This window comes from Parambassis ranga, chromosome 6 (assembly GCF_900634625.1).
Source record: "Parambassis ranga chromosome 6, fParRan2.1, whole genome shotgun sequence".
Taxonomy (NCBI): domain Eukaryota; kingdom Metazoa; phylum Chordata; class Actinopteri; family Ambassidae; genus Parambassis; species Parambassis ranga.
Window position 1 is genome coordinate 4,321,006 of NC_041027.1, and position 25,633 is coordinate 4,346,638.

General features: G+C 44.4%; 1 protein-coding gene and 1 long non-coding RNA gene across 2 annotated transcripts in view; one reads left to right on the plus strand and one right to left on the minus strand.

The window, feature by feature from the left end:
• Positions 1 to 25,633, minus strand: part of hipk2 (homeodomain interacting protein kinase 2) — a 63,219-nt gene that overhangs the window by 6,937 nt on the left and 30,649 nt on the right. The window contains exons 3-9 of the mRNA XM_028407623.1: positions 11,158 to 11,281; positions 10,386 to 10,505; positions 8,455 to 8,541; positions 5,153 to 5,337; positions 4,861 to 5,023; positions 2,694 to 2,919; positions 2,092 to 2,213 (exon numbers count right to left, since the gene is read on the minus strand). Of these exons, the coding sequence (XP_028263424.1) occupies positions 2,092 to 2,213; positions 2,694 to 2,919; positions 4,861 to 5,023; positions 5,153 to 5,337; positions 8,455 to 8,541; positions 10,386 to 10,505; positions 11,158 to 11,281 (1,027 nt within the window). The remainder of the gene's footprint in view (positions 1 to 2,091; positions 2,214 to 2,693; positions 2,920 to 4,860; positions 5,024 to 5,152; positions 5,338 to 8,454; positions 8,542 to 10,385; positions 10,506 to 11,157; positions 11,282 to 25,633) is intronic.
• LOC114437147 (uncharacterized) overlaps positions 5,842 to 25,633 on the plus strand; it is a 48,307-nt gene continuing 28,515 nt past the window's right edge. Inside the window, exons 1-3 of the long non-coding RNA XR_003670890.1 lie at positions 5,842 to 5,981; positions 6,198 to 6,276; positions 7,154 to 7,246. This is a non-coding gene — a long non-coding RNA (uncharacterized LOC114437147). The remainder of the gene's footprint in view (positions 5,982 to 6,197; positions 6,277 to 7,153; positions 7,247 to 25,633) is intronic.

Consider the following 25,633-nt stretch of genomic DNA (forward strand, 5'->3'; position numbering starts at 1 on the left):
AATGCAGTTCTATTGATTAGCACTTTAATGTCAGGGCTAATGAATTGTTCCTTTAATACCATTTGCACATCTATTTACAACAGCATCAGTATGTGCTGCGACACACACACACACACACACACATGTTTGAATAGAGAGAAAGGGAAGAGGCGCCATGCAAAATGCTTTTTTACCTTTATCTTTACTTTTTACATTCACATTTGGTTCCCTGTGTCTGATTCCATTATATTCTGACACAGTATGCCTTTCTGTTCTGTGGCCTCATTGCAAGTTTGTCAAATTTTTTTTCGTCTGAGGCAGGCTGCGAAGTCCACTGCTGCAGGGGGCATCTGCAGGCCTGCAGGGCTGCCTTGTCTATGCACCGATGACTGACGTCTCTAATGGAACATTCTGGACCTGGAGATGGTCTTTACATCTAAGACCACATCCAAGGCCTTTTATCAACATGCCATTAAGAGACTCTAATACATCCATCCATCTCCTCCACCTCCTCCTTCTTGCTCTATCTTCATTCCTGGCACTCTACATGCCTCTCTCACTAGGCGTCTGTGTTGTGTAACCAGCCTGTCTGCCCTGAAATGGTAACCCAGTTAAGAGGCCGTTTTCTTTCTGCTCGGAGACTACCATCACTATCAGCGGCCCACCGCCTCCCACCTCGACCTACACTCCCTGGGTGAAAACCCTTTGTCACCTCAGGGCTTTCAAAGCCCCAGCTCTCACTCCCCAATTGTTTCCACATTTTCTGCATTCCTGCTCCAGATAAAGGTCCCGCTGGTTTCGCCGCCTCCCTGCTTAGAGCCTCCTTTACTCTGCTCTCTTTCTCTCTCTCTCTCTCTCTGCACACCCAGGTGCTCTGGACTAAACTTGCATGGGTCCAAGTGCGGGCAAAGGGTGCATGGGTGACAGGGAGCGGAGGGTGGATGAAGGCGCAGGTGGGGAGAATGCAACCAGGGGGGAAAAACAACTCAGTCAAGCCTGCTAGACCTCCCACAGTACGGGAATAAAAGCAGAGAAACACGTATGCCAAACACCCAGTTATTAGGTGTGCTGTTTGCTGGCCTATATAAACCATCTGCTTATGTTAACTATTGCCTGTCTTTGTTTAACATGTGTGCAGACAGAGGTTACAGTGAACACCTGCAGAGCATGGCAGCAATGATAAACACCTTATATACAGTATTATTAGTACAATTGATATTTTCCTTACTGACACACATATTTGAGTTTTCTTTTGTTTGGTTTATCGTACCACAGGTCCCCTGGTCACGCAGAGCTTCATCCAGGCTTCCCCTGACCTCTGAGGATCCTCTGAGGCCTGTAATTTGGAGCGCCTGACTTGGAAGCAGCCGTGGAGCTAATCACCATTTGGTATCTGACAGATTAACCCACCGTAGAAACACAGGCATGTGCACACACACACATACACATACACATGGAGCTTTGCTGCCTGCCTACTGCATGATTAACTGGAGATAAGGGAGTGCTTCAAACTCCCTGGATTCTCAGGGATATTTAAAGCCTTCATGGAAATTTCCATAGGGAAAGAGGTGGTGTGGCAATGGAAGTGGTCTGCAGTCTGTGAGTGTGTGCGTGTGTGTGCTGAGAGAGAGTGATGCACAGTCACTCTCTGTTACTTGCAACAACTGTATATTAGCAGTTAAAGCTCTGGCCATGCACTGTGCAGGCTCCACTGAAGGCCTTCTCTGTGTAAAAGGCTCCTGCCTTTGAGTGCATCGGACCATGGCAGCCTCAGCCTCCAGGAGAGCGGGCAGCAAAGAGGGAGAGAGTATGAGCAGAGAGAGAGAGAGCGAGAGAGAGAAAGGCAGGGAGCAACACACAGGACAGCTTGCCTGAATGCACTCAAGAAAAAAAAAACAGCTGCCAGCAGGGGCAGGGGCAAGAACACTGAGTGATTTCCATCCTCCATCGATAAATACTATTCTTAGTGAAAGCTTATGAAAAAAGGGAACACAGGGAGCTTTGTTTGAATGTGAGCAGTTCAAAGTTCAGAAATGTTCCTGACAGGCACTGTTATTGTAAATCCAAATAACTCTATTAGTTCATTCCACTGATACTTGAATCTTCTCCTACCTGTGTAAGGAGGCCAGGTTGTATCTGCAGAGGCTGGGCACCGGGGGCCTGCGTCACTATGGGAACAGCATTCTCCATCCGCACTGAGTAACTGGTGTGCTTGGAAGGGGATGCCTGCAGCCCTGTGCATAAATAAAGCACATGCACGGAAGATGTCAACAAATAGCAGTATCCTCTTACATCAGTCACACATGATCACTAATGCTAAAGTGAACCTGTTTTAACACACTAACACATTGCTTTGTCTGCATTCAACAGATGTTGAAACCCTGCTGCCATGTATGAATATAGCAACTTATAAAAAAAACAGTATTCACAGAAATAGTATAACAAGACAGATATCCCTTCTAATTTATTAACTGCCTCAAGTTATCAATGGATAACAGTTTTTAAGGTATGGAATGACAAAAAGAGAACAAAGTACTGCTGTGCACAGACTGCTGTGCATTGGACATAATACTGACTGATCAATCAAATAAATCCTATTTAATCATATTTCATCCTCATATCACAGCCCGCAGATCTTACGTTTTGCACAGATGAGCAGAAATCACATACTGTCTATTTATGGTAATGCATACTGACTGGTAAGAGATTTTTACCTTGGAAACCAGGTGGGCAGACTATGAGCGCCTGCTGGAAGGGGTCAGGCCGGGCAGCGCAGAGCTGAGGAGCCCCAGGCTGCAGGGGCATGCTCCTCTGGGCCACAGCTGCCATGGAGGCAGCGGAAGGCTGGTAGAGTGCAGATTGGTAGTTTAGTATGGAGACATCGGGACTTGCAAAGGAAAGGGTGGCTTTGTTGGTGGAGGAGGGAGCCAGGTTGGTGGCCTAAAGGAATGATGGGACCAAAATAAAAATCATGAGAGTGGAGGTACTGATGGAAATGACAGGGAAGCGCTCCGAGGAAGGGTATAGGTTGAACAGCAGGCATTATAACAAACAAAAGGGTAAAAGAAGGATAACAACATTCTAACAAAATAATGCAGGCATAAAAATTAAATGGAAGCTGGGTAGTGGGGCACCCTGGTGACCATGAAAGGCGATGGAAAGATGAGAAAATTGGGTGAATAATTTGAACATGGTTTAAAATATGCAGACTGCTGATTTGATTAATTAGACGAAGACACAAAATGCGAGTAGAGATGCAATCAATGCTACAATTCAAAGAGTAATCAACCATCAATAAAGGAAAATGTCACCAGAGCAAATTTTCGCTCATTATTTGCACAAGTTTCTGGTAGACAAAATAATGCCACATCGGACGAAAAACTACATCCACTAGTGAAACTGATGTTTTACATTTCTCAATATAAACCATTCAGCAGCCTGAACATCTCCCCTATCATCACTTTTCTGAAACAATGAGTCTTATATTGAGATGTATTAACGGACAGTTTAAATGTAAATGTTGCAAAATAACGAGCCGACACAACAATCTGCAGCAGAAAACTTTGACATTTCATGTCACAGCTTCACCATCTAGCCTTCAAATCAATTATGGCTGACAGGAGTAATATTTCACAGCCAGCAGATATAATTATGTAAGCTGAGGAAACTCCAGCATGTCTTGACCATTAATAAGACATGTGGAATCCTGGGACCGCCTGGGAACATCCTAGATACAAACAAATCCTTTTAACATTTGCTCAGCTTGTAAGTACTATTTGCTCCATGAGACACTTGTCTAATTTTAGCCCTTTTTATTAGGTGTACGTAGAAGTGGAGGGAAATACATAGACATTTGCTCTCTTTAGCGTGTTCGATGAACACCAGGGGAAAGAACATAATCAATATGGCACTGTGGCATTCATCATAAACAAATACAGAAGCAGCAGAATACAGGCCAAAGATGCTATCCAGTCTAACAAATGAATAAAGACAAATAAATCACTAACTTAAGTCTGGCTATATGCCCTGAGAGTCAGATGCACAAAAGACAAGCTGAGGGAATGTTAATCCATTTAAATCACAGCAAGATGGGGGTTTTTGTCGCATGCTACACAGTGTGAGCTGGCTCGATATAGTTGGTGATGAAGAACTGTTTACTAAAGAGAAGGGCTGGGGGAGAAAACAGGAGTTATTACTTAGCACAATCTGGAAAACCTTGCAACCAGACGCTTGGTGATTCCGGCAGAAGCCAGAAGTCAGCACTTTCGATTCACAGACCGTACGAGAACGAAGCAGTAAAGCACCACAGGCTCAACCCAGGGAAATGGGAGGAAAGGAGAAAAGACAGAGGAGGACAGGAGTGAGAGGAGGGGGGGGAAAGAGAGGAAGCCTGGTAAAGGGATTCTTAAGGCCCAAAAGCCCCCAGAATGCAAGGCAAGCAGGAAGTGGGGCTTGTCATGTGTGTAATCAGCACTTTGTGACAATCCCACAGGACCCGGGGAACAGACAGAAATGCAGGCAGACAGATATACATGCAGCAAGGCAGAAAGGCGGGTCTGATAAGCATGGAAACGTGCAGACAAACAGGAAGTAACAGAGAAATAAAAACAAAAGTGCAAAACCCTGGCGCAACTGTTAAAAAAGCATTATTCATATGTCTGCTTTAAATATTCTTTGTGACACACAGGTGGCATACATTCTATATTGTATGCTTTTATTTTTACTCTCCACGGTCTTAACTTTATTGGAATCTAGAATCCAAATTTAATAAACCACAGCTAAAAACTCATTTACCTTCTTGCATCTGACAGCACAGACATACACTAGGCAGCTGCCACATTGCATGCTGATGAATGAGGATGTTTACATTTTCATTCTTACCTGGCTGTGCACAGTGTTGAGCTGGTTGTTGAAGGTCATGGTGAGGTTGGTGGAGGTGCTGGGGGCCACGTGGGTGATAAAGGGCGTCTTGCTCTGGTTCACCGTGTCGTACATGTTGACGCGGCGCTTACAGATCTCCATGTTTTGGAAGCACGACTTCACACTAAACGGGCAGAGAGGGAGGGAGACACAAGGAGGAATGAGAACCGGCGTCTTATGACAGATGCTGCTTTCACTTGTTAAATATGAAGATAATATAAACAACAGCAGCAGGGGCCTGTTGAGCTCGTACTGTGTGCTGTGTGGGAAATCGAGGAGATGTGACATGGTGACGAAGGGGTGGTTGAGCGTTTCAATCGGGGTGATCCTCTTGTCTGCGTCAATGGTCAGCATCTTGGTTAACAAGTCGATGAACTCCCTCCTGTCGGCCTTCTCCGCCAGCATGTCGCTCCCCTCCAGATCTGACGTCATGTTCACCTGAAGGCAAGAAACAAACACACTTAGCATTTCAGAACACTTCATCCTCAGGGATTGATTGATCGTTCAAGGTCTCAGAAAAAAAAATCTTTCCTGCAGCTTATTCCCATAGAGGGTCCTATTAATACCCACAAGGCCTCATAAGTTAGAGTGTCAGCTTGAGTGTCACAGAGCCTAGTGATAACCTTGCACCTTGGTGACACTATAAACATTTGCACTGGTATTCATAGCACCACTTGAAATATCTCCTGGCGCCTTCACTGAGATTTTTATCTATTCCTGAGATGTGAAAACAAACAAAAAACATGAACCCAATAAACACTGCCATTGGCTAGTCATTAAAAAGCCCTTTCACACAGGACACCATTTTTTTTTTGCGAGTACTTCTGAAAAGGCTGACATGGGACTACTTAACCTAAATATGTTCTGAGGCAATTCTGGGAAGCTGCCTTGGAACATCGTGTTGCTTCATCTGTAATAAACATTGCGGCTTAGGCTGTGGATAAATACTGGGCAAAGCTGCAAATGCTACACAGCTAGCAGGAATTGATTTGTTATGCAGTGGACTAATTCTGACATTAAGGTCTACTTTTAGGGTTGTCACGAGGAAGGGAATGAAGGAAGTGGGACAAGGTCAAGAAATAGTAAGTCCGGTCTTAAACAAACACGCAGAATGTCAGGCAGTGTGAGGGGACAGTGGCAACAGACAGGCTGCCTTGTTTATTGTGACTCGCCGTGGAGCGGTAGCAAGCCTGTTTTTCATAAAGACGCAACGCTTATCTGCAGGCCTGCTTCAGGGGCTATCAGATGTGCTGCCAGTCAACACCACAAATCTGATTCAATTCTCTTTCTCTATGCAGGATATTCAGGTTCTGCAACCGTTCCCCCTCTGCTTGCCATCTCCACCGGCTGCGATAAAGGAATAATCTGCAGAATGAGGTGAGAAATAATCACATCGTCCTCTGCCAGTAAAGATGACTTTGGGGAAATGTACTCAGTTTGGTGCCACAATAATCAGACAGGATAAGAAGGAGTCTGAAGAAGGGAGAGATTTTTTCCAATTAAATTAACATACATGGATTTACTAGACATATCTTCATGCTTCATTTTCTTTTAATAAATATGAAAAGGGTCACTAAAAAAGCCAGTGAACATGCTTAGTGCACACATGTCTGGCATGTCGATGGTTGTTTATGGAGCCACATCTGTGTAGCACTGACATGCTTCTCTGGAGTTAAGGGCAGGGATGGCAGATGTCGAGCATTGGGACAGACTGTGCTTTGCCTCGGGAAATGAGGAGCAAGACATGCAGGATGCGGGCCAGTATTACAACATGTGCAGATACATCTATAGAAGTTTAACACTTTAGTTCTAAGTAGGAAGAGAAAAGAAAAAGAGATTAGGTACTGCTCTTCCTGTTATGGTATCACTCCCATCAAGGAAAGATACTGGGGGACTGCAGATCAAAGTGAATCCATTTTCTAGCTGTTCCGGCTTTCCTTCCATCTACATCAGGCCCCTGGCGGGGTCCTGCATTTGCTGTAAGTTGGTGTCTGATTTACTCAAATTAGACATACTTGTGACTAAAGCCTCCCCACATTTCCCATGACTGAAAGGAGGTTCATTATCTCTTCCTGGCAACCAGCCCTTGTGTCTTGCAGGGCCTTCAGCTATATCATCCATTATACACGCAGAGACAGATGTCCAGAATGCTGACTTGTTTATATGGTCAGGACAGTGAGAAGGGGCAAAATAGGCAGTTTTCTTCCACATTAAGCCTGTGCAGCTCTGCTGTATCTCCTCTGTGTTTTTGTAGTAAGCCAAGTCTGGCTGCAAACAGAAGAAGACAGGACACAGAGCTTGAAGCGCAGAAGACAGAGATGACCCAGGGGATATCATACCAGTGCAGGTTGGTTTCATTAAACTTCCTATGTGTGTGTGTATGTGATAACTGTAAATCAAGTCAAGGAAGTGATACTATCTTGTCCCAGCCTGCAGCATGTTATTCCAGACAGGCCTGACAGTGGCCCTGGGCACAACTGGACAACCATAATTGTCTCCCATCACTAATGTAGCTACATGTGTTGTATGTCCACAAGGACAGAGGCTGATGCAGGTTAAAGAATCAAGAGAAGAAACTGACTTGTATAACTCTTATCACTTGGATAGTTATTATCAAGGGCGTGATCATGAGTACTGTCAGAGAATCGAAGGGCCTTGGGAAAATAATTGTAATTGTTCATCTGTGGTGTCAGCAAAACCAACATTTGACCATGTGAGGGTGAACAAAACACTCACTATCACTCACTGTCAGGCACGTCCTATCAAAATGTCATGGTTGCATGTGAAGTTTCCCACGACAGAGAGATGAAATCATTCTGAGTCATACAGAAAGGGGGCATTATATATAGCCATGTTCAGTGGCAGTGCCTTTCTACATATATCAGGCATATACTGGTCTTATATCTGATCTTCTAAACAGATCTCCACAGGTCAAATGCAGTCCTGCAGAGAGGAAAGGGCTAACCAGCTGAGTCATGCAGACTCAACATGGTGTGGGCTGGTGTGTGTGTGTGTAGGGGGGTGGGAGAGTGCGGCATTTTAACCTCTTACCCTGCTTCCATTTACTGCAGATGTACAAAGTGAAGACATATAGCCGCAACACTCATTTCAGCTTAAATAAGAAAAGCAAACTTTACACATCAAACCTGTTACCCAGCCATGCCACATGTTCAGCTCAAACGTCAGGCCTGCAAGTTATTAAATGGCAGTTAAGCAAAATGAAGAGCAGAGGCGGTGTCGAGCAGGGGTTTCTGTGAACAGCTGCTTTCATTTCACTCTGTAAAAATTCTATATAGCAGTGGAGCTACAGAGCAGCTGGATATCAGAACTTGGCAGGATAAATATTTTAAAAGATTTCAAATATGTGATAGACAGTTACTCAGGATGTGATGAATCAAACTGGCTCGGGACCTGAACAGACCCATCAACAGAGGTTCAAATACGAGACAGGTGGATGTGATGTGTAGCAAAAGACAGAGCAAAACAAATAATACATCTATTGTCTGATGTGTGGGTAGGGGAAAGCTTTGCTTTGTGATACTAAAACAAGCATACCTGTGCCATATCATCCAAGCAGTTGAAGATATACTTGCGAGCCTCCTTAGACTTGATCCCTGTTTCACCCTCGTGGTCCTCTGGAGTCTGCAGGAGACAAGAAGCAGATGTTCCTCTCAAATCCCATCACACTTCCCCTCTAGAAACGCACTATTTACATTTGGCTCATTACAGCCTCTTGTGGATGTGCAGCAGGACTCTGCGTACCCTCTGAGCAACCCTGGGGTTGCACACAAATACTCATCTAACAGCTAAGAAAGATGGAAGGTACTTCATACGGAGACACACACTATATCCAACAAACACTGTAACAATATACATAATAAACACTGTGCACTGTTTTACACTACGACATATGTGAAAGCTGCACAGATAAGTGTAAACACATGAAGATTCTCTTTCAAAGGATGCAGATTTACACTAAACATGTCCATGCTGTCCTGACTGTAGAGACCTCCTGACTACACACACAACATTTTTAATTACAGTCAGCAAGGAAAGCAGTGCAGCTGCTCTTACATGGAAACACATGGCAAGGTCAAATTAAAGCTGAGTGGAAAAAACTGTTCAGGATGTCTTGACGTTTGATTTTTCCACATACCAGAGACACTAAACCATGACGCAGTGGTGTCAAGTAAATCCATCACCGTGTCTTCTCTACAATTCTTCTGTCAACTCCTGTTGTTAAAAGTTCAAAAATACCCTCCTTTAAACTGATAGTGTTTTTAAAAAGCCTTGGAAGCCCACAGATCTCACGGACAGAGAGGACACGAACCTTGAAAAAGTTGCACAACTTTTACCCGACAATGCTAAAAGCCTGTGGGCAGCTGTCAGACTTTACAGCATGTACACTGTGTTACTATATGTCTTCATTAGGAGGCCAGTCACAGTCATCATCAGCTACTGTCAGTGGTTGTGTTATTTTAGTGAAGATTCATGAGAAACAAGAAAAAAAGAAAGAAAGGAAAAAAAAAGAATCTGAACTCAAAGTGACACAAAAGTTCAAATTAAGTTAATCAGAGAAACTTTGTTAATCCTGCTCTCAGGATTGTGCCTATTTAAAAGAAAGATGAGGAACTGTGAACCTGGATGACCGCAGTATGTCAGCATCCGGTCACTTCGTGACAGTACAGTCCACATAAAGTGGAAACAGTCTTGCCCAGTGATTGAAGGGTGAAAAAGAAAGAAGCCGAACGCCTTATTGAGTGGCCTACATAGAGCGACAGTGAGAGCGGGTTAGAGCAGGCACCCCTGTGAGCTAGATTCATCAGGCTGGGTTTTCATTTGCCAAATCCTCTCACACAGATCCATTTTGCTCTCATTACCCTCTCACTTTGTTTATAGCCAGCATTAGGGCTGTCAAAGCCCAACACACTGTAACCGGAGGACGTGGAATATTAAGTACAGATTTTACTGGTAAATCGTTTCCTAGCCTGCTCCTACAACAGCCAGACCTTACCTAAATGTGTCAGGAGTGGTTGGATTTTTTAAGGCAACTGGTGTTTATGCATGAATTTACAGTACGCCCTCCTGCAATCATGTGAATAAGTGCATGTAAAAATCTCCCAGCTGGGGCCAGATTTGTTACCATGGTAGCCAAGAAAATGCAGATGAAGCTTGTTGCAGATGGGAGAAGTTTGGCTTGTAGCATGTGTAGCTTGTACACATGCTGTCATTAGGCTTCAGCCTATATGATTAATTCTACTAGCTTATGTGGGATTTTTTTGTATCCACAAGAGTCTTTGAGGATCTGTAAGTGCCTGTATAATTAAAGTTTCATCATTCGAGTGTGACTAATATATACAAGGAATTTAGAAAAACAGTATGTTCCTGTATGTGCCATCCCCCTGTGCATACATGGATTGTCTCCTATATAACATAAACAAATACACGTCCGTGGTGTGTGTGTGCAGATGCATCCTTATCTGTACCTTAAGTCTCCAAAGAGGATAAGTGGAGTCTGGATCTCTGTTGAAGAACCTGGTGGTCTTTGTCCCTGCACTCAGCAGATACTCTGCAGGCAGACCCTGCGTTTGTGAGATGTACCGGATCTGGAAAAAAAAAGACACAAAAGGGAAACATTCATTTGAGATTTTTACATGCATGATTGCTGCCTTTAATTGAGGAGGACTGTGTCTCTTTCCTGCTTATGTCACATGGGGTAAAAAGTTTAGACTGGATGTTTTTCTAGCAGCCCTGACATTAACTACAGCACTTATACAACAGAAATATGCACAGCAGCCAAACATGACCTCAGCTTTAGAGTCTACGACTGATTTGAGACTTGTAAATGAGATATGCTAAGTTTCTGGGTTGGAGAAAAATCAGACAGGCTTGTTCGGAGACGGAGCACAAGTTGCTCAAGGTTTCCCCACAGAGCCTCATCTGAGTGATAGAGAGAGAGGAACGCGACAATGTCTTGCTCTGGAGCACAGGGGCTGCACTAATTGGACAAGTGGCTCTGTGGCATCTGTTCAGATAAACAGGGAGGCTGCGCAAGAATCATCAGCGGCTGTCAGGGGGATTTCAGGGAGAAGCATCCCACCCTCCTAAGCACACTCAGAAGTACATACTGGGGCGAACACACACGTACGTATACACAGTAACAGCTCTGCACATGAAGGGATTTGTGTGTTTCTAGCACCGAATCGTGCTCAAAGGTCAGGAGACAGTTAGAAGTTCCACGCAATCATCATGTGTTACCTGATCGTACTCTGAGGCTCCAGGATAGAGGGGCCATCCCAGGAAGAGCTCTGCTATTACGCAGCCCAAGGACCACATGTCTATAGCTTCACAGAACGGCAAGCCCAGTATGATCTCAGGAGCCCTGCAGATAAAGAAAAAAACATAAATGCAGTTAGAGATAAGACACTAAATGCATTGATCCAATTAAGGCTTACATCTTTAGTAGCATATCTACAAAAGCATCATCAGAAGCTCTTTATATGAGCTCATGGAGAACAACTTGAATAGTACCCGTACACACAGGTCACATAAGGAAATATTTCCACTGCATATGTAGGAATGAGCTAGAGATTATTTTTGTATTATTACACACACACACACACATTTCTACACATACTTCCACACCAAAACACTTGTTCAATTAATCTAAAAGGTCTGAAGGCTGTTATGTTGCCTTAACATTGATCTCTCTTGGTGTAGCCTTGAGATTTATTTTCACTAAAGTTATTGTCAGCAGGGTGTTCCTTTATCATATCTCTTGTTTAGGTGCTTTTCAAGGTGGCACTTCACAGATAACTGATGGATAACCACGCAGGAACACCAATCACTGAGCCCCCATCTCCAGTACACACACATGGTGAACAACTTGATGAGACTGGGCACGTATACAAAGTTTCACAGCCCACAGCCACAAAGCCACAATGTGCAAGCAATTATGCCATGGAAAATAAAACCAACATAAACATTCACCAGACCAAGCAATACGCTTTTTAGTAAGCTACACTGAAGTTAAAAATGCTGCCACTTAATTTCAAAACAAGCATGTACACACACACACACATACAGCACACTAACAGACCATTTCAGTTGTTGGAGAGATAAATATCTATGATTTGATGAAAGAGAGGAAATATTGTTTCAGTTATCTCAGCAGCACTGCAGTCCTAAACAATTCCCAAATTTCATTCAACACGCTTTATGTCCTGTCAGAAAGACTAACACACTTCTTGTGAGCTCTCGTCTCTGTTGGGGCTTAAAATAACCAAGAACACAGTGATTCTGCTCGCTAACAATCCAAAGCACTTTCAAGAGGTTTTCTAACTGTCATCAAGATGAGCGGTAGGAAGGTGGGTCTAACATTTTACCTGTTTGTAAGCTACAGAAAATCCACAAAGAACTCTTGAAATTCTATTTATTAAGAACATATACTGTAAGAGCGTGTCACACAGTTCACAGGAGCTTAAGACTAATCTAGGAAAGTTTTAACATCACAGTGCTGATTGTGACCATGGTAACAAGGCGGGCTCTGGCAGGTCATGGAGGGAGAGACGCAGCAATCTGGTCTTAGGCCCTCTGGAACTGTACATACCAGAAAAAACAGAATGTGGAAAACAGCATGCGGAGGATGCTATAGGACTTTATAGAACTGCAGGGGGTGATGGGATGATGAGTGGCTTGGGGGCAGCTGGGGTGGGGTATGGGGGGGGGTGAACATACCTCACATACTTAAAAGCAAATTTCCAACTGCTACTGATGCAGGGTGGAATGAAAAGAGGGCATGTTCAATTGTGCACTCAGACATGGCTAATGCGTTGAGGCAGAAAGCGAGGATAGATGGTGTACAAAACAGGAGCAAGCAGAGGAAGACAAAGTTGCACAGACACACAAATGGGAGTAGCAAAGCTTTGCTCAGTGAAGAGCTCCAGTCACAAAAAGGTAGTTATTGGGGTCTCGGGGGCAGCAGTGGAACACACACCAAGACAACACTATAGCAACAGTATCTTAGGGCACCATTACACACCAATACAGAGACAACATGACACACAATGAGCTGAGACATCTGTCAGAAGGCTGCCAAGGAGGCAGAAAGGAGCCTGCTAGGAGGGTATATCAGAGGGAACAGCGAGGTTCAGTGAGGGTAGGAGGAGGGAAGGGATGGACACTGGGAGCAGGGTCAGCGTGATCCTTCTCTAACAGCTTGTTAGACTGGCCAGAGTTTCATCGAGGACATAAGGGAGAGGGAACAAAAACAGCTGCACACACATAGGGATAGGTACAGACTCACAGAGAGCTAAGCAAACCCCAAAAAACTGGTCCTCCTGTCTCCTTGTTACCTTCAGCAAATAAGGAGTGTCATAAAAATCTCTTGTAAACACACTCATGTATTTGGTTATACAGTATATTCTGGAGGTCAGGTTTAGGTCCCTCAAACACGGCATCACAGCAATACTTTACAAACGATACACACAAGTTAGACAGGATGATGTTCTGTTTATAAAGCTGTATCAGTGTTTATACTTTCAGCTCTGTGCTTATCTATGCAGAGGTTGATTACAGAAGCAGGCAGCGCTGTGACACCATTACCATAGCAATACTGTTTTTGCCAACACATTTTACAAAATAAAGCAAACTGTCCACAGAGATGGACGAATGGCCCATGCTGCATTCAGACATCCACACTGCTACTCGAATAAGTGAAATGTCAAATTAGAATATCCCAACATATATATTATGTCAGATACAGCATGCCATTAGCAACAGCAGTCCTGCAGAGTGTGACATGTGGGTCAATGGCAGATGTTTCTTTGTCAGCAATATTCAAATCCAATGCAATAGATGCAGCAAATGTGTGCAAGAGGGTCAAAGATCAACGCACGATGTTGAGACGTCCTCAAAATTTTTAAATAATTCACATGTGTTAAGATTATTTAACAGGTGAAAGTCTACAGAGATTGGTTCCCTTTTTTAACTTGAATGAATCCAGTGCATCAACCTAGCAGTTCTCTGCTGCATTTGTCATCTAAATAGAATTCATGGCTTTCAATGGTATGTGTGTATGAGTTTTCCTCTGAAAAAACTCATATGTACCCAAAAATATGTATGAGCTACTACAAGCTGCAAAATACATGGAGGCTATTTTCACAATATCAGGCTGTTTTTGAGGAAATTCTCCCCATCAAAATGCATTTTCAAGATGAAAGATACAGGAAACACTTTCATCACTCTGACTCTAGTGGGAATACTCAAACCCCCAGTACTTTCAACTTCCAACATCCATCACCTGCATTGTATACACACACTCCCAAACAAACAAAAAAAGGAAGCAGCGGGGTTAAAGGGTGGTTGGCCATGATTTTAATTTAAAGACTTTTTTATGAACTTTAACAAAGCATACTTTTATAGCAGAGTAATGAGGTTTTAGTGCAATGCTTCTGTGCATGCATGTGCATGCGCCCCCATGTGTGATCGAGAGATTTTCTAGTGTTGTTGCTATATGCTTGGATCCATGTCAGCATGAACCTTCCCAGGTTATGCTCCAATGCTCTACTTAGGCTGTATCACAGCTCCTCTGCCTCTTAGAGAAAGCTCCTCTAGATCAGCGAAACGCAGAGCGAGAGAGAGAGGAAGGAAGAGAGAGGGGGGTAACATTGTTGCTCGTGATATGAAACCACAAATGCAAATCTGCCCCTACCAATGCACCTCTGCCATTGCATGCAAAGCGCCCAACAGCTGCTGCTGATGCAGGCCCTTTCATTGGCAGTGATAAACAGCACACACATCTGTGCAGCTCACAAACCTTGCTCCTTTCCTGTCTCCTTTTCCTTTTCTAAAGCGCTAGAGCACAACAGATGACAATTCGAGCATACTATATGAGATCGTTTCAGTTTCTAACACTAAATAGGATGCCTTGGTTTACCTCTGATGTAGGTAAAACAGCACACGAGCAGCCAGGTGCTTAGTGACAGTCTCTAAATTTGAGGGCATTTCAGGATATAATTAAACCCTTGTGGGTCAAAGACTTCTGGTCATTAGTACTAAACACTGATTAGGATTTTGCAGGTATTATGTGGTTTAAAAAAAGCAAAATTATGACATACTGAATACTGAAATTATAATGGAAAGTGAAAGTTATTACACTTCATGCTAAATGTAAACATGAACATCTTTACTACACCTTTACAATTATAGCCCTAATATGAACCTTGTGGTGGTAAAGGAAAATCCAGGGGACCATGTGGGTGACCAAAAGATAACTGACACATGTATCAATCATTAAGCTGCACCCTACACCCATCTTCAGCTGAGATGGCTACACAGAGGGTGATGGTGAGCTTCTCGCTCCAAACCATATGTGTCCATAGACAGTACAGACAGCATGCTACCCAGAGCTGAGGTTTTCTCTGGATCTGAATGGAGACCCGACTGCATGAGAGGCCTCAGTGTTCTGTCTAGTGGCTCTGACAGCACTGGCCCCTGACAAAAGAAAGAGGGAGGGCGAGATGGAGAGAGTGAGAGTGAGCCTGCATGCTGACATCCTCCCAGCTGGCCTGGTCATTGATGAGCCCCAGTCCCCTTGGGAGCCAGAGATGGCACGACTCATGAATGGAGTCTTTCTTCTGCCACCCCAGTCCACCCCCTACACCTCAGCCCTTTCACCCATCCCCTTCTCTACCAGCCCAGCCAACCCCTACACCTCAACGCTGCTTCACCATCCGACCCCCACCCTCGCCCCTCCTTACCACCTCTCTGCCAGCAAAGCCCCCTTCAAACCCCTCAAACTAGGCCGCTGAGGCCAGGCTCGCGCTCCCCTCTCGCCTGTCTGCCCTCTGCTCCGATGAACTGTGCCTATGCTTCGCTGGCCTGCCAGCGCGCACACACACACACACACATGTGGGTATGCTCACAGATAGATGCACACAGCTGACATCACAGGCTGTGTGCATGTCAGGATGTATCCATCAGGCTGACCTTCCCTTGGTTTGGCTCCAGAAGGGAGACCGATAGATCCCTGAAACCCGAAAGCATTTATAGAAATAAATGTACCACACACACACAAATACACACATGGGTCAGCCAGTCTACGGTAATGGGTTTGATCTTTTTCCTTTCTGTTTCATCATTGACATAACACATAACTATGTTTTATTCAATAGCCAGGCAGTTATGGGTAAAGAGCAGCAGCATCCTCAAGGTAAATAAGTATAGAATCTTACATAGCAAGTATAATGTTACACTGGCTAAGTTAAAAGCACTGTATGACATAGTGCTGGCTGGAAAGAGAGATAGCTGTCTGGTGCTAACAGGAAAAAGCACTTCATGAGAAAGAGCCTGCCATTAACTTTTCTCCCCTCTATCTCCTCCTTTTCCTGCCTTCTCTTTGCTTCTCTCCATCCCACGCTTCACCCTTGCTTAATGTAAAAGGCTTGGGTTGGTGCTGTGAATGGCTCCCTTCCTCCCCCTGGGTATCCATCTACATATTCATGCCCTCAAAGGTTCCTCCACAACCTCTTTGAAGACGCACCACAGAGAAACACTTTTCTAGATATACTGCATGGTGGTCGCTGACTGTGAAATCAATGCACAGAGTTACATCCCCTACCGTGCACCTGTGGCTCCAACACCACACACATACATATGCACTTATGCTCCAACTTCTCTCATCACAGGGCCCATAGGATGCCGAGAATGTGTACAGGCACATTTATGATTGCATTTAAATTTAGAGCTTGTGTGTTCCATGTGGTTGAGGGGTGGAAAAGGGAGGGGGGGTATCTGGACAGGGAAAACTTTTTCACAGAGTCCTTGAGAAATGTTGTCTCCCTCCCTGAGCAGGGGCGACATTCCTGGTGTTCAAGGTCTTGAAAACAGGCCTCGCTTTTTCCTCTCTCTCTCTCTCTCTCTCTTTTTCTTTTTCTTACTCTCAGAAAAAAGGCACAGCAAAAGCGCTGACAAGGCTGCCACTGTTTTACCTGTTCAAGTATTAGCATTCCCTGCGGGTCTGGCAATACATCGCAACAAGGCGAACGAAAGCTTATGGAAAGAAAGAGGAAGGAGGGAGGATGTTTTTTACACAAAGGGAGGGAACGACATCAAAAGGAGTAGTCACTCAGAAGCATGGGACTGTTTTGATATTGCAAGAATAAATGCAGGAAATATGCAGAAACATATTAGCAGCTCTACAGAAACTGTGATTACAGCAACTCAAATGCATCAAAGCAGGCTAATGTAAAGTATGGATGACAGCTGGGTCTACATGCTCTTGCTGATTCAACACAACCTGAAGTACAGTTCAGCTCAACAGCGTCAAGGGGGGTAAACTGTAACTGTGAGCTAACATACATACTGTTTTATGCACAGTTTCCTCCCCCAGTCTCACCAGCTCACATCTAACCCATCCCTCCCTCTTTGAGGCATTTTATATAATGAAATATTCAGTGGGCAGAGAGCCATCCCGTCACTGTGGCACACATGACACACGACGCTCTGTTGTCGCAGCTTGGCACAGTCAATATTAGCACATGTGGATGTGGATATGCCACATTCTTTCACATAGCACGACCCTTCGTCACTAGTGTACATACAGGCCTAGCAGCATTAGATATCAAATTATAAAACACATGTTTACAGCAGCATAGCAGTGCGCAAGCATTTTTTACCTGCTCTTTCTCTTTTTTTTCTTCCCTTGGCTCACAAAAGCTTCAATTAGCAACACTAACATGTACAAAAAGCAAACAATGACTGAAGCTACACTGAATCTTAGTTGTTCGTTGAGATGTCTTTGCACTGCTTCATTGTTCCTGGATGGTAATTACCTCTTTCCTGTGGTTATTATTATTCTCCAGCATGCAGCTGATCCTATCAGTAATACATCTCATTTTCTATCTGAATCCAGTGGGCTCTCCACAGCTCCCCTCGTACCCCCAACCCCCACAGTTTTCCTAATGCAGTGGGGTCAAAGGAAAAGACCCCCTTTAGCAAGGATGGAGAGAAATGACAGAAAGGAGATGAGGGAGGTATAGATGGAGAAAGTGGGTTTGGGCACAACAATGGGAGATGGATGCCGTCTTGATTAACACCCACCCACACAGACCTACACACATATTCCTTCCCTGCTGCCTCTTTGTCACAAGGCACTCGCTTGTGTGACAAAGAGGCAGCAGGGACGGAACACATCAGTATATGATGGCTATGTGTCAGAGGGTTTAGGGGGTGCCAAAAGGGAGCCTCAAGTTTCACCAGCCCTATTAGAGTGGAGGACTGACAGTCAGACATTATTAGGCCAATGTAAGGGGCCAGTGTCCAGACACTGACCCAACCCTGAGGCATGTGCAGCTCTGCTCTGACAAACTTCAAACAAAGTCTCCATGAAAATCAGACTTCCAAATAATAACCTGAAAATGGATAATTGACATCACACTGTGGACAATACATCTCACAGAAATGGGGGCAATTTTCTTGGAAAGCATTAAATCTGTGCTGCTGACCTTTCAGAATGATGCACCCACATAGTCATACTTAGTCACCGTTAACAAACCCAGAAAAAAAATGTGGGTCAGAGAGAACTTGCCAGGAGTGGGCAAAGCCACACAAAAGGCAGAATTGCAGACTGATGATAATGCATTCTAACATGCAGTCACTCAATCAACCAGCTTAACCAGCTGGCAAGCTTGTCACTATTGCTGAGATGCTCACAAAAACAGACAGGAAGGCAGCATAACGGGCTGTGAGATGCTACACTGTGTGGATGGGCGCAGGCGGTCAGTCAGACAGATGAGATGGTTAGCCACGAACCATCTCATCTCATCGAGGGGCTGCTTAAAACCAGGCTTGATTGTTACAGCAAATTTGAGCGTACAAGCCCGTACTTAGACCCTTGCTTAGCTCCATCTAAGGCTGGCATACAATCAGAGGGAGAGAGAAGTCTGCCAATTTGTCCAGCAGAGTGCAGGGCAGGCCACAGGCCAGGCAAAAAAAAAAAGCAAAATATACTACATATCATAAGATTGTATTGCTCCCTTCCGGTGAAAAACCCCAGCATGACAGTGTAAATGGCTGAGGGTGTACGGTCAATGTGGTCAGCCGGTGGAGCCGTGCATACTGGATATGTAATAAAACAACAGACACCAAAAATCCATTTGAAATGTGGCGCCTGAGAACATATAGCTAGGAGCCACGGGGGCGCCATCCCACCGTCGTAATGACATATGTCTCTGTGCCACACACAAACATACGGACAGAGCGCGCGCACACACACACAGTTTCACTAGTTCCTTATTTCTGGGGCAAGTGAAAGAGGGGCATAGGGAGACATTTGCAAGGCAGACTGAAGAATCCCCCTCTGCCTTAGCCCCCACCCACCACCCTGGCACGTGCTGACATACAGTAACATGCACTACATCTCTCTACTTCCACCCATCCCCCTCCCTCTCTCTATCACTATCCCTTGTTTGACTACCCTCTTCCTTCCTCCCATCAGGTCAGGCAGTAATACCATCTCCTGCCTAATCAAATTCTGCTGTGTGTGACATGAATTCTTGGTGCCCAAGGCTGCGTTGCCTCACGACGAGCTACAGGGTTGCTGTGAGCTGTAACTACACCTCACAAAGGTCCTATAGAATATGGCAGCTCCCCATCTCTCTCTCTCTCTCTCTAAAAGGGAGAGACCTCCTGGATATGATTCCCCAGGCTCACTCCTTCGATCTGCCTGCTTCTGCCTCTGTCTGTCTGTGCAGAGCAGTGCTGCTGGCTTCTTCTCTTGCTGTGTGTGTTTTATTGTCCCTGGAGTGCAGCAAGGCTTATGGTTAATTAGAGAGTGGATGGGACAGACTGACAGCGGCTGATCCAGATAGTCACCCAGATGTGGTCAGCTCTTAATCCAACGCAATGACTGACCCCCCCCCCCTGCAATTAAACATCACACAGGCATGACAGCTATCACATCATCTTGCAGAAAAATTTACTAAGAAGATCCCTGACATGACGCACGCATGTCCTCCTGAACGTCCTTCGGGAAAAGGTGAAACCTCTTGTCGATAATGAGCCACCCCTTTCCCAGATCCACAGACCTGTGTCCCCCTTTCTATCAGGCCCAGCACGCCGTCTGCCTGCTTTGTCTATAGACAGTCTTAACGCAGTTTGTCATGCTGCATTCTTCCCTGACAGGAATTAGAAATGTCATCACGTAGAGACACAACAGCAGGATTATTAAGGCTTTATGGATGAATTTGGACAAATAGGCCATTCCCTCGCAGCCTCATCACAAACTACACTATATGGGACACATGAAGGGAGACTGAGAGATGCAGCTCGCCATGTCAAGATCAGCCTTAGAAGACAAAAAGCAATATCATCAAGGGGACAGGTGTGCTTTCTTTCTCAAAGACACATAGCTTGCGCACAAACCACCAACAGAAATCACACATGTATGCATTCATGCATAAAACAGGAGCTGGTTTGTTCAATACAAGAAACAACAGATTTCCTTTTACTTTAGAAACACTGAACAGAGCTAAAAATATATGATTTGCCTTTAATCAGTAGTATTTGTGTTTATGTTCCTGCTGCATGGCAACATTCAGTGTGAACTCTTTCCTTAGAGCACACAGTAATAATAATAATAATATAATACTAATAGCAGTCTTCAAAAACTGAAAAAACAGACACAATGACAGGTAATTAATTTGACCAAGCAACAGTGCCTTGCAGTCATTTGTAAGTACAGTCATAGTTAATCACCTTTGACTGACAATACCTCTGCATTGTTTTTCCTTCCCTCTGTCATATAGAGACTGTTAATTTCATCCCGCCCCTATATGGCCTTAGACAAACAATGAAATCAGACTCGGCATTTAATATGCAATATATTGTCTCTTGGAGGGAAAACAATTACTGTACAGCAACAATCAATAGGGCATTATCCTTTTCATGTAGCCATACTTGAAGATTCAATTATTATGGACAAAATGACATTACTCCTGCTGCCGAGGCCTCACGCAAGGAGACAGCAGACAGAGCTTATTTCATCTAAATAGTAATTTGAACAAAACTCTCTCGTTTCTGTTTCATTGCTATGTACAAGCACAGTAGGGGAATATTTGATATATTTATGCATCTGTTTAAAGGGACACACAAAAGGGATGTATTGTTTTAATTAGGTTTTGCCCTGTCAGTGGACTCACCAAAAGAATGGTGTGAATTTGAAGTGCAACTGTGAAGACAAGCAACCAGAAACCGAGAATTAAAAATGATGGCTGCATTGTCAAAGCAGTGAAATTTTCCTTTTAGCTTCATTTACACATATACCTGTGATAATGAAAATCCATGATATTTGGCTGTCCTCACATGTCCTCTGCTCCTGGATGTGGACATAAAGTCTCTGTCCATGTGAGCCAAAAAAATAAAAAAAAAACTAAATCCTGCACAGCCCGGAATTCTTTCTTACAAGTAAAGCGACTGCATGTTCATGTTCAGATATTTTTACTAGGTTTAGCCTCAAATGGCTCTGGTATCTTTCTCTCATTATTATTATTATTACAAACACTGATATAGACATGGAAAGGTCATGTCTCTGATATCAGCACCTGAGATTGGGGACTGTTGCTGGTTGTGAGTCTAATGACAGAGAAAGCTCTTTTCTTTCATGAATATACGACATATGTGACGGCAAAAAATGCTTTCATCATGGTTTATATGTGATAAAGACATTCCACACAGGTATGCATGTCCTTTGACAGCTCTAAAACTGATGGTTGCCTTTCTTAACCAGGTGTTTTCCTGTCTAAGCTTACCTTGCCCAGAGGGAAGACCGTCCCCTCTCACTGAACACACACACATACACACACACAACAAAGGCATTCTGGCTCTGAACATTTCCTTTTGTTGTGGAGTTGGAGGCAACAGACAGTTTTACAGTATGAGAACAAACTGTGGAGCAGCAGCAGCGCTGGAGGTGCCTGCTGGAGTCAATGTGAATTTTAAACCGGCGCTAAACATGACACATTTACGATTTTTCAGGCAGGAAATCATATCACACTAAAGGCTGTGTACAGAGAAATTCACTTTCTGGCCCTCCCCCTTTTTCTTCCCCTCTCTCAACTTTTCTTCTTCTGCTGTCTCTTTGAGCACTTGGAGGGTGCTGCTGGAAGGAGTCCAAAAGGACACAGTGTGAAATGAACACAGCTCTGACCTTCCAGACACCCCGACACAGCCAATCAGATCACTTCTCCCTGACACATAGGGTACTGTAACTGGTTGGTGGGTGGGAAATATGACCAGTGGGGATTTGAGTGGCGGGAAAAAAAAACAAAAAAAAACTGGGAGGGTGGGGGGAAACGAGGGAGTGGTGCTACGTCCCCTCTGCGCACTTTAACCGACCCTTCGCCCAGGACAGGGCAGGAAATCTCTGGAACAAAAGCGAGCTGTCATCTCCTCCTGACAGAACAAAGCTGCTCTCAGCTGACTGGCAAAGCAACCACTCCTTGAGGGAGGTAGCTTGTTGTAATCTGGTGCTGTCTCACATTCCAGACGTCTCCATTGAGTGAGGCGCAAGAGTGTGACCCGAACCCACAAACAGGAAATGAGTCTGAATGTCGTTCCTTTCCCTGGGAGGGGGCCTCAGCTGTGGCCAGTGGATGGTCATAAACAACACTGCATGTATAAATACAGATATGCCCATAAGCTTACACGGAGGCAAGAAGGCCATCCACATATTATGCCTGTGCTTGCCTTTATTTAACAAAATGGTATAGACATGCACATACCATTCTCCAAGACATTACTGCTCACAGCTGCTTGCCCCGGGCCTTTGCTATCTCCAGCCTAAACCACAATCACATCGGCCACATTCCACAGCCTCCCAAAGCCCCAGGGGGAGCTTCACAGCTGGGCACTGATGTTCTCTGCCTCTCTTACCATCACCACCCTTCCTCCCCCTCCTCACCATCTCCCACACCCCAAAACAGAACTTATCTTTCTTTCAGCTCTGCATCAGTGTTTCAAATTGTGCTGTAGGAGAAACTGTCCTGTTGTTGCACCCGTCAGTTCATTCACAGTTTACATGATGAGGTTAGACAGAAGTGGCTGAGGCCACAACAACAGTGGATCAAGATGACAAAGAGCTCCCAGCATGTTAATGAGTTCTTTTTAAAATCTGCTGTTGCTGAATGTTATTATTTTTTTTATTCTCTCATAGCGCCTCTCTTTTAAGGTGTGTCATGCTGACAGGGGTAAAATAGACATGTCAGCAAACAGACTAGATAATCTAATAACATCTGTGACTGCGCGGCTATCTTGTTGCCAGTGAACAGCAACAGCAGTCGATATATGAAACCAAACTCATAATGCAATAAATAAATGTATGAGACAGGTTGCGAGTCCCCACAGAAAGAAGACCCTGGTCAGATCGGAAGTACAGGGAGAAGACACTCTCCTCCGTCTCTTCCTACCAGCTCAACAGTGACATTAAGAAGGTGGGCGCTACAATTTCCTAAACTATCAATCAAAGGTGTGAATAAGTCAACTGCAAGTTGAGCCTGGTCTGATTAAATATCAGCATTCCAACACTGAAGTTTCCACTGTGGATCTAAGATCCCAATGTATGTTGAAACAGCACATTTGCCACAGCTTTACTTTAATCGCTAAGGAATGTGCAGACTTGCATTTAGGAAAAAGAGAAGAAGAAGCCTCAGGGATGAGTGTCCTTACTATACATGAGGTTTCTATGGATATATTACCATATAAAGCTGCCAATTGGACAGAAAATTGAATCCACACACCTGAGGAGCACCATCTCTGAATGTCAAGTGAGCTTGTATGCATATGCGAGTATATTTGTGTTACTGGATGTGTGTCTGTAAATACTTAAGGCCAGGCTGTGTTTCATCATTTCAGTAAATGCCACGCAGTATATCAGTTTAACTGCATATGTCTCAGTCCATTTCCATATCTGTAATAGAGAAAGCCCGTCTCCCATCATCCCACCATCCCATCTCCCTCCTTCCCTGCGCTCCGTGAGCGCAAATAACACATGCTTGTCTGCGCAAATGTGTGCACACAAACACACACATACTGCATCTCTGATGAGCTGACACAGAAAACTAGATTTATTAATGGGAGGGTGAGAGAAGATGCAGAATGTCGGAGTGGGGGAAAATTTCCACTATGGACACAGGTTGCTGTAGACAAAAGTGCACACAATGGCACAAAAACACAACACCTCCTCCCCTGACACACTCTCAGCCGTAAAGTGCATCACTCTCCTCTAAGAGACCTGTTTATTTCAGACCTGTGACACAAACGCCACGGCGGCATGCGGGCTTATCTCTCCACATCCCTTGAAACGCAGCGCAGGCCCCAAAGAGCTCCCCAGTGCTCCACATGCCACTTTCAATTAGTTCCACAAAGAGAATCTTCTGCTACCAAAAGGAAGATGGGAGCTCATTACTGAATTCCTCACTACTCTCAGCTTTGAAATATAGATCAGGAGGCTATGTTTGACTTATGGGGTCCTGGATGTGCCACTTGCCGACCATGCCACACCAGTCCAGGGCAGATGAGTGCAGAGTGCCGTCTCACAGATTAGCCACTCCTCAGGTTTAACAGCCCCTGCAGCTTACCCTCTATCTCCCCATTAGTTCTGTGCTCTACCCTTCTTCTTCTCATTTGCTTTCTTCCCGCTCCATCTTTCTCTCTCTTCACTAAATAGGCTCCCTGAAGCCACAGCTCTCAGCATTAAACCCACAAATGGGAAAATACCAGTTCTAATAATCTGATGAGACTGCAAGAGATCTGTTGTGAAGGAAATGTGGATATCATATCACACAGTGGTACTATTATAGTAAGCATAGACACAGAGGCAGCAGCTGATAAGGCAATGCAAATTCATTCAGGTATTTTAATGAAACTAAAGCTTAGCAAGGGAGGGGGGCTTTTATGGAAATTAACTGGTGTAAGGTAGTTCATTAAAGTTAATTTTAACATCAAATTTCAGACATTCAAAAATATTTTTTCTATTAATGCCACATGTGAGTATTTTGGAACAATGGCACACAGTAGCACTGTCACAGCAGCAGCGTTCACCCTGAGATTAAACAGTTAGAAGGGCTCTATTTCTTATCTGGACACAACAGAAAATATAACAGCCACCATGATATAGCATGTAGTTTCCCAAGAAGCACACCCACCAGAATCTAGCTGTTTGCTTTTTGACTGATAATGCAATTAACTACGCATAGGCGTCCGTGCTGCCGCACCACATACAAAGCACTTCTGTGTATGTGTGTCCAGCATGCAAGTAGCTGGCTGCCTTGCATAGGTGATGTGACATCTTCATCTACAGCACAGACAGTATGTTTATACCTTCAATTAACAACTTCCATTAGCGCCATCCTCAGTGGAGAGCCACAAGCGACATTACAAACAGGCAGTTAATTAGAAGCTGCTGGCTGAAAGTAGAGGATGACCATTAGGGAAGAGACACGTGACCTGCTGACACCTTTATTTTGGAAAATCAAATCTTTGTGCTGTTGCTATTTCCTCCCCTGTCAATACAGGGTTGAATTCAGAGGTTCTGATGATTCAGTGCAACAACAGGGACAGACGGAGAGCAGGGGAAGGTAGGGAAGGTAGGGAGAGGTGGGTGGGTGGATGTGTATGTATGGCAGGGAGAGAAGAGGGCTATAGGGTCTTGATTCTCTCTCTGATTTGCTCGCTATGC